We start from the raw sequence: 10,401 nt of genomic DNA, 5'->3' as shown, positions 1-10,401 counted from the left end.
TTTGGGAGAGGGGTTGTATGATGGTAAAGCTTCCTGTCTTCAAAGGAACAAAGAAAAAGATTCAACAGCTCAAATACTCAGGGAAAGGGATTTGGAACTTATATTTGGGGGAAATTAGACAGTTTTATGGCTGTGTCATGTCAGCTGGGTACAGGGAGTTTGTTTTTAAGGTTTTAAGTACATTTTCAGGAAATATAAACTGAAGGTAAAATAACTTTTAAAGGGAGTGGTAGAACTTGTTATTTGGGGGAGGGGTAATAATTACGTAGGGAGGGGGACTTATTATTTGGGATGGAAGGACTTATTATGTGGGGAGGGGGAAGAAGGACTTATTATGTAGTAAGGGGAAAGTCTTATTATGTGGGGGAAAGTCTTATTATGTGGGGAGGAATGACTTTTTTTTGGGGGGGGGGGGGATAAGGACTTATTATGTGGTGGGGGGGAAGTCTTATTATGTGGGGAGGAATTATTATGCAGGGAGGAAGGACTTACTTTTTGAGGGGGGGAGGGGGAGAAGGACTTATTATGTGGGGAGGAATGACTTATTATATGGGGAGGAGGAATTATTATGCAGGGAGGAAGGACTTACTTTGTTAGGGAGGGAAAATAATATGTAGGGAGGGAGGACATCTTATATGGTGAGGAAAACTTATTATGTGGGGAGGGATAATTTATTATGTTGGTAGGGAATACTTATTATGTGTGGGGGATTGTTACATGGGGACAGGGAATTATCATGTGGGAAGAATGATTTATAATATGGGGCGGAGGAATTTTTATGTGGGCAGGGAAGACTTTTTTTGTGTGGAGGGGAGACATGTTATGTGGGGAGGAGGACTTAGTATGTGGGACAGAGGACTATTATGTGGGGATGGGGAACTATTATGTTGAGAGGGAATACTTATTATGTGTGGGGGGTTATTATGTGGGGAGGGAAGGCTTATTATGTGGGGATGGAGAACTATTATGTTGGGAGGGAATACTTATTATGTGTGGGGGGTTATTATGTGGGGAGGGAAGGCTTATTATGTGGGGATGGAGAACTATTATGTTGGGAGGGAATACTTATTATGTGTGGGGGGTTATTATGTGGGGAGGGAAGGCTTATTATGTGTGGGGGGTTATTATGTGGGGAGGGAAGGCTTATTATGTGGGGATGGAGAACTATTATGTTGGGAGGTGTGGGGGGTTATTATGTGGGGAGGGAAGGCTTATTATGTGTGTGGGGTTATTATGTGGGGAGGAAAGGCTTATTATGTGTGGGGGGTTATTATGTGGGGAGGGAAGGCTTATTATGTGTGTGGGGTTATTATGTGGGGAGGAAAGGCTTATTATGTGTGGGGGGTTATTATGTGGGGAGGGAAGGCTTATTATGTGGGGATGGGGAACTATTATGTTGGGAGGGACTTATTACATTGGTAGGAGGAATTATTTTGTGTGGAGTGGGGACTTGTTATATAGAGATGGGAGGGTAGACTTTTTATGTGGTGGGGGGGGGGAGGGAGACTATATGTTTGGGAAGGGTGGACTTACTATGTAGGGAGGGAGGGAGGAAACATATTCAGAGGAGATGGATGAGGTTATATTTTAGGGGGAGAGAGGTAATAGAGCTGAGGAGGAAGGAAGGTACATATTTAGGGCAGAGGTATAAAGGGACATATTTGAGGGAGAGGGAAGAGAGTATATGCTATACAGAAAAAGATGATGATACATATTCTGGAGTGAGGGTACATATTTCAGGGGAGAGAGATGAGGTAAAGCATTCAGTGGAGATTGACAAGGGAACATGTATATTGTAATGATGGAGGTGAGGATACATATTTCAGGGATAGGGGGAGGGTACATATTCTTTGGACAAGAATGAGAGTACATATTCAGGGGAGAGGGTGAGGTTAAACATTCAGGGGAGATGGACAAGGGGAACAAATATATTCTAGGGAAAGTGATTAGGATACATATTGTTCTGTGGGTAGTGGCGAGATCTGATTTTCTGGGAGAGGGGTGAGGACACATTTTCTGGGAAGATCATTGAGAGTACATACTCTGGACCAGGGGATAACCCCGAGAGAGGAAAGGAAGTGTGTATAGGGCAGAGATGATACATCCAGGGTTAAAGTATCTACATGTATATATATATATATGTGTGGAGAAGAGTGAGTTGTGCATAGTGGAGATGAAGAATGTGTCTAAGGAACAATGGAATTTGTTCTGGAGGCAGGTAGGAGGTGATATAAGAAAATAATTTAGACAAAAGTTAATGCCAGTGAATGGCATTTTGTTTAGAATGTAATGAATATGATAAAAGGGATTGAGGGGAGAACATTAGTGTCGGAGTTTGATCAGTGACATCTTTTTTGGAAGAGGAGGTGATGGCAATAGTTAAACTGGGTGGGGAGGAGGAATACATCTGATCAAAGAAAAAAACAAGCAAATTATTAATAATATGTCAACTTTGTAATAAAAGAAAAAAAAAGATGCCTGTTAATATTGAAATTAATAGTTTGATAATCTGTTAATTGAAATTAGAGATAAGTTTAAAACTTTGGCATAATAAAGAAACTGATGGTATTTTTGGTTTTTGTTGTTCAGTTTTTGGTTTACCTGGTCCAAAAGGACAGGTGAGCTTATTTTATGGCACGCCGTCCACTTGTCATCCATCAACTCTATCTTATAATTGGCTACTTGTCATTAACGACCCAATCCATTTTGACCAAATTTGGTCAGAAGCATCTCTATGGAAAGATTAACTAATTTTTGATAAATAGTGGTTCTGGTCCCTGTGTGTGGGACCTTATAGATTTAAGCATTTAAAAAAAAATCTTTCTTCTATAGGAATAGTTGTATCTCATCCAAATTTTATTTGTAGCTCCTTAAATGTACCCATTTGTATGAATGTAATTCTGATCTCCCATTTCACTAATGGAATTGAAGTTAAATCATGATATTTGAATGGTTGATTGCAGGGATAAAGCGTTTTAGAACATGAGATGACGTTAGCGGTGGGCGAGGGCTTACTACATAAATCCATCCAACCCCATTAGCAAATAGTGTTGGTGACTGAAACGGTAATAATTACTATAAAATGTGGTCAGCCGAATCCTGATTGGAATGTCGATAAGTATTTACAATGCAACTGGCACCGCCATTGTCGGACTACACCTGTCGCATAGATTTTCGCTGTATTCGGTATTGGCGGAAAACCGCTGTAATTTTAGCAAGTGCGTAAATTCAACGGAATCACTTATGAATTTACCTAAAAATTACGTTTACTAATATAGATAATTGCTTAAATAAGTGATTTTACATGTTTTTTCTGTACAAGTTTATTTACAAAAATTAATAAAAATCGCTGTCGTATCCGTTGAAGTTTGGAACTACATTTCTGCGCGGAACAAATATTTTGGCGTACGTCATCAGGCAAAATTCAGCGTAAAGTCAACGACCGATAAACAAAGATATCGATTGAACAACAAAATGTTGAAGTTCAGATAGTGTGATTTCCCATCAATGTTGCAGGATAAATTTCTCTCTATATATATCAAGCCTTTTATTCTGGAGGTAAAATAACCCATATTGAATTTATATATCTTCTTAACAAAGACTAGAGAAACCCTATAGGATATAGATTCCCCGATATTTTGGCAGGAGATTTTTTTTGTGCGATAACGGAGTTCTATCAAAATATTTAAAAGCGGAATACGTAATATAGACACGATATCAAGTAAGAGATTTGGACAGGAGAGAATAGTGTAGTAACGGAGTTCTAACATAATTAAAAGCGGTATATTTATATAAACAGGATATACAGTTACCCCTTTGATGAGTGACGTCAAACTGACTGTACGTTTATAGTTACATAAGAAAAATAACTTCATAATCGTTATTTTTCTTAATTAGTAAGTCATTATGCCTCGTTATGCACGGAGATAAAAAACAGTTGTCCGGGGGGAAAGATTATAGTATATAATATCCAATCCGGCGTCGGATTTCACGTGCGCTCGTGGGGCATTGTCGGTTGTTTCTGTCTGGTGTAGGGTTAATGATCAAATTATTCATCATCCTGTTTAGGAAAATTTTAATTTCATATGATACTTAATTTGTGCTGTACTAAGGATGACCTTTGATAATGTATTAATTGTCCTGTACTTTGTACTGGCTGGTTATAGTCCCTGTACATTGTACTATGATAACACCTAGAACATCAAGTTCAAGTCATATCGTATCTTCATACTACGAAACAATATCAAAAAGGCAATATACACATGGAATATGTAACTTTATTTTTATTTTTATTTTTCATCTGAATTATTTACTCAATTAAATTTGATCACGGAGTTAGATGTAGCTGTGTTAGTAAAACAGCACGATAGTTAATTTATAGGCATTTTTCTTATACATTGCCATATCTTGAATCCACTGGCGGTCTAGCCTCATCCACTCCTGCTTCAATAGATCAGATTTTGGAGATCCATATTAGAATTTCAGGTCTCGGACTCGCACAATCATACTTTTAACTCCACAGAAGTGCTGTCATCGGTATATTCATTTATCATTCGCTGCCGTGAATGAACACGACCTTTCACGTCATTAGTAATAAAATATATCATTAATCTGTTATTCTTCACTGTAAACTCCGTCTTTTTGTTTCTACTGTCGTGTCCAAACTGAGACATATTCAGCTTATTCTGACATACATTCTCATTAAAATAATCTTTAGTAAGATTCGGCAAGTGTTAGTTCTTCTTAGCCATTGTCTGCAAATCTCCCCCACCCTCTATTTACTCGAAGTAAATGTTTCAAGATATTCAGGTGGTATGTTTGTGTAGAAGAATCAGTTCTAAGCAATATAGCGTTTTAACAAGCGTAACCCAAGTAACAAACTCCTGCATGTTTCATACATTAAAATATCGACTGTTCTAGAAAAGTTTATATTTAGGTATAGATATTGTTATAAAGGCATACCAATGGCATGACTTGTACAAAACAATCAACGACATGTTTCAGTAAAAACTGGTCCACAATACGCGTTAAGTAATTACACGTCCATATCTAAGATCTATAATGTGTTGACAAAGATTCGTTAATCGTTTTATAAATTATGGAATGATTTAATGATATGAATATATATATACATTTGTATGTGGTATTACAGTTGAATTGAATAAGTGGAATAAGTTTTTAGAAATAGCGTGTTTATATACAATAACAAGTTGTCGATAAAGTATATTTGGCCCATTCAAAATTCCTTAACCCATCACAAATTGATGTCTTTGATTTTCTTCTTATGAACAAATCAATGAACAATCTTTATCATCAGCATAAGAATATTTCCATTGAACTATAAACATTAAAATGATATATGATGTTAACCACTCAACACCGACACGACTTTAACGTGTATGTATTTGTCTGTCTGAAGCCACGTCACAAACCGTTCTTCATTAAAGTAGACGACTGATGAAAATGGCGAAAACATCTTAAGAAGTCATGGAAGTGACGAAGAGGAAAATCTGGACTTAAACTGGGACACTTGTGTTCAGATCACAAACCAGACCAGTGGCTTTGATATACAAAATAAAGCACCATGATGAAAGATAGTCACTATCATTATTTCATCTTAAATGTATACCTTCTACTGACGTAGTCCAGAGAAAGGACATATATCCGTTCCGGAATCAGCACCGTCTTTAAATTAATCTGAAGGCACATCACATCAATTCATTCGAACTCACTTATAAGTTTGATTTTAACGGTTATCACACGTTTGTATCAGGATCGTCATCTGATCGAGGAGTATGCTGCCTTGACTTTGGCGTCACTTCTGCAAGAATAATTCCAGTTACACAAGGTATTAGCAACAATAAAGGTACATGCCGCGCACACAAAGTGTCCTGTAGCACGTTTCAAGCGTTGTGCAGAAAATGTGGAGTTTGGAGGATTTGCCAGCAAAGGTGAGTGATAGCTAGCCTAGGCAAATGTTAGCTAAAGCACAGAAAATCGGTTATATGTAGAGATTTTGCTGACCACATGACCACATGTGCATAGTTTCAAGTGGACCTAATCCTAGAATGTATAATAATCCCGGTCATAACGCAACCACAAGAAGAAGCCGGCGTTGCAGAAATTCCCGACCAAATAAAGAAACACAATGGTAATTGTCCTTGTTCTGGCGGACCTATTTACTGAACCGTCTTAGATGGCGGAGGTTTGAGTACTCGACTGTCCAAGATAAGGTCGGGAACAGGGGACATTGTAGAATAGTTTGGCATGGAGATCCGGACCCCCGGATACATGTTTCCATCCTTCGAGGTGACGGTGAACAACTTATCTGGAAAGCCAATGAAAACAATAACAATGTAGGTCACACATCCGATCATAGGAAGGTACACTGACTCAATACACGCGTGTCATAAGTTTTGCAAATTCAACATATGTCGATATCAACACGATAAATATTATTTTGTGGTGGATGTTCAGGGTATTTGACAAGCTTATGAATAACTGAAAAATGTATGCCGTCAATAAGGAGTGCGGTTTCTGTGATCTTAATTTGATGCTGTGCAATAACAAAGCTTAGAGTTACAACGTGTCGTGTGAAAAAGCAATGGGGTTGGATATTGTGCTATCAAGATAGGGTTACACCATTGTTCCCAGACTCTACATGAATTTCAAAAATAGCTTTGTTTGCAAACCATTCTTTCAATCAAATTAATTGACACATAATATCATTTTTAGCTATCTCGTCGTGTTTTGTTATTTTAAAATAATTGCACACACGAAATATGGTAAGTCCAACGCAATCCTTTGATAAAGCAGGGACTCTTCAGACGCATATTTTCTTTCAGTTTAAAGGTTTGAACGAAACAAGTGATGTCCCGCAAAGCAGTTGCGTTTAGAGATATATGGTGCCAGGACAAGTGAGGGTTGACTGCTGGAAGAACGGATGCTATTAGCTTACATATTAGTGTGTATGGATATTTAGCCGTGTTGTCAGAGATAAAGAAATTTTTTGAAACTTGGCTTCGCGATTGGTGATCGTGAGTTCGGGCAAAGACCATCAGTTACGATAACGAGCCAAAATTATACTGTATATATATATATTTATAGATGCATGAGTAAACGAATGACATTAGGTATAAGTGACGTACCCCTCATATATAGAGTGTCAGAGTCTGTTTCATTGTCCTCTCCCAGGGAATTGTACAACATTTTACTTCGTTCGTCAGGTGGACACAGTCCAAATTTTCTGTAACAAAATGCCAGGGCGGCAAGTTCAAATTTTTTGATACAATAGAACAGAAACCATGCCATGCCTATTAGGAAAAAGAACATGCCAAACAATGTCGGGACGAGCCACATGAGATCCTGATGTACTTGAGGAAGCGGAGAGACTGTAGATGATATGGTTTCATTTGAAGAAGAGTTTGTGACGCCATGCGTCCAGATAGGAACATCAGTTGCGGTGTCCATGTTGATGGTATTCTTTTACCGGTGCTGGTGATGGCTAGAATAACCTGGAGGATGAAATAGAAGATTGAAAGAAACATTACGTCAAGACGAATAAGTGTACTGACAAGCAAATATTGACAACTAAAGTGGAAACACACAATAGATATGAGTTCCGAACCATACGTCAAGTTTACCCTAGCGTCAAGATAGCACTGTCAGAAGACTAAGATAGAAAATGGATCTAAAAAGTAAACAAAAACAAATAAAATCAAACACAAATATCGAGGCCGACCTTAATGAGAGTGAGGTTTGCTTCTCAAATCAAACTAAACACTCTGTTATCAGCAATTTAATACAATATTTTGATCAGGATAGATAACGAGATATTACCCTTCCGAATATAATTCAACCACTTTGACAGGATACCATGATTATATCTTCATGTTCCCAGTGGAGTTCCCCCACCAATTAAGGAGGATAACACACTTGTATGATGCAGTTGAATTCATCATTTGTCGACAATGTACCTAATTATATAGTTTTTACATGGATCATATGATGCTCACTCGTAATATTGTGTTTGTTTATATGAATGAGAACAGAGTTACAACTCACCGATAATCCATCCTACAAATACAAAATATACTAATTATCCAGGACAAATAAGCCGTGAAACAGGTCCTATGGTATCCAAATGTCGAACGTTCTCGGCATTTTTGAATGTGGCCAAAATGGTGAGATTCAGTCCAATATTAACGTAAATGATGGGGTGATTTTAACTGTTATCGCCGGCAACTGGACTCCGATCACGTCACGCTATATCACGCGATCGTGTTCGAACAGGCGACTGTTGTATAATACTATCTGTTAGTGTGTTAGTATTTGTAGGGGTGAGCGGAGGAAGGGGGTGATTAGGGATTCATGGAGTGACAAAATCTCCAACAAAATCGTTTGGGTTAACTGGACAAGAAATGTCAGTTGTTTACAAAGAAATAACCTCTGGTTCGATCGACATGTCAACACAAATATATTCTTTTAGAACAAAACTACAGCATTTCATTCATCCGTATTCATCAGTTCTGCTCGCGTAAGCAGATTTCATCACAATCATTTATAGGGTCTACAAATTATTTCTTACTTTCTAAAACAAGTGTTGTTGCCTTTCGAATCAGTATGGGGATATATGTTGTCACTTCTTTAAATGTATTGAAGAAATTGTTTTTTAAAAAATAACGTTGTTCTGCTTACCTTACATAGTGGTCAGTGCACCCGTAAGTCAAAAGTATGCTGTACAACCTGTGACCTGGTTAGAACATCGTTGTTATTATGTCTGGGTCTTTGACTTGTTGCCCTGCAGACGTAAGGATCTACTGGTGTGTAGCTTACCTGTGACCAGGCCCAGGTAGACAAACATAAGGTTTTGTTATCTGGCAGGTGCTCGTGTAGATATTGCAGATATTTTTGTAGTTGGTCAAGTTTGGGAGGGCTATGACGAACTTGTTACATTTTGAACACTTGCCAATGCTCTAGTTATATATGTATACTGTGTCTCACCCAATGGATCTGATAAATAAATCTATACAGATGTAGATGATAGCATGAAGACGATATAATATTGTAAAAAGAAAGACACACGAGTGAATAACACCTTTTAACAATCTAGAATTAGATACAGTAGAACCAAACAATTAATTAAACTGCATCTTACCGCTGTTTCGTCCTTCTAGGACTCGTCAGTGAAGCCAAGGGCCTGAATGTTGAAGCCTAGGAATCGACTGTGGACGGGGAGATGAAGCAGCCACGTAATAACCTGTTTATATTATGAACCTTGTCAGTAATCGAATGAATTAAAACGTGGCATGCAGGTTACGGCAACCTCGGGGACTGAAACCTACCACCTGCTGTCTTAAGGGTTGTACAAAAGACACACAAGTGCATAGCACCTTTTCATAATTTAGAGTGATAATTAAACTGCATCATACAGGATGGACCAACTACAGTGAAGTTCAAAAATAAAATAAAATACCAACATGGCAATATAATCACAATTCAAACTCAAATTCCATAAAACTAGGGCAAAATATAAGCAAAAGTAAGATTTACACGGAGAATCCTGAAAGGTACAAGGAGAATAAGACGACACCAGCCATGTAAACCTTGATCAATCCAAGTAAGTAATGTCGCGTTCTCAAATGAGTACAACGTATACAACAACTGAATCTACAGGTAAACTAACAAGCATCAAATACGTCCAGCTTCATGTCGCGCAAAGAAATAGAATATTTTTTAATGAGATAACTAAGACGACCATAAAACGTCCACATTAGTTTCATCAACCTGCATTTTTGAGCCCTTATGTTACGAGTCATTCAGTTGACAACTTTTTGCACGAAAATCGTGATAATAGAAACAGGTCCTTGAACATCGAATGAACTGTGACATGAAATTACCATGGGTTGAAGACGTACGGATACTGCTATCCAGAAATGAAAAAAAATAGGGAAATTGAAATCATCACATTTATCATACAACTTGATGGGAAGGTTTCGTTGTAGGGAAAGATCGAGATAAGCAGCTGATGTAGAAGAGTCTGTCGTATCTTTGATTTCCAGTTCTGGTGGATGTGTACGACAGAAGTAGTCAATAATTTTCTTGTTATTTAAAGACAAGACGTCAACAATATTTCTGACGGTGAAATTAAACGACTTTGCAAGGTCTTTGTGACCTGTTTTGATAGGCTCTTCAATGAATTAAATCTCGTATGAAAACAAGAACAAGTCAGTATACGTATACGTATATACGTATACATTTTGTATGTTAAAATAACAACAAAGATACCGACATGCTAACAAAATCGTAATAAAAAAAATACCAACATGTCACATAATCATAATTCAAGCTCAAATTCAATAAAACTATGACAAAATTGGAACAAAAGAAATATTTACGCGG

The 10,401-nt window shown here is 37.7% G+C and overlaps 1 protein-coding gene across 1 annotated transcript; it reads right to left on the bottom strand.

The window, feature by feature from the left end:
- Positions 1–6,179: 6,179 nt before the first annotated feature.
- On the bottom strand, positions 6,180–8,130 carry LOC132558583 (uncharacterized). The gene is made up of 3 exons (XM_060223170.1): positions 8,065–8,130; positions 7,149–7,514; positions 6,180–6,328 (listed from the first exon to the last, which is right to left on the bottom strand). Exons 2-3 carry the CDS (start codon positions 7,468–7,470, stop codon positions 6,180–6,182), a joined length of 471 nt encoding a protein of 156 aa, XP_060079153.1. The 5' UTR covers positions 7,471–7,514; positions 8,065–8,130.
- Between the last annotated feature and the right edge of the window lie 2,271 nt (positions 8,131–10,401).

Source organism: Ylistrum balloti, unplaced genomic scaffold (assembly GCF_031769215.1).
Source record: "Ylistrum balloti isolate Yb309-2 unplaced genomic scaffold, AGI_CSIRO_Ybal_v1 Utg370800, whole genome shotgun sequence".
Lineage (NCBI taxonomy): Eukaryota > Metazoa > Mollusca > Bivalvia > Pectinida > Pectinidae > Ylistrum > Ylistrum balloti.
The sequence above is the reverse complement of the archived record's forward strand: the minus strand, read 5'-3'. Positions and strand labels throughout refer to the sequence as shown.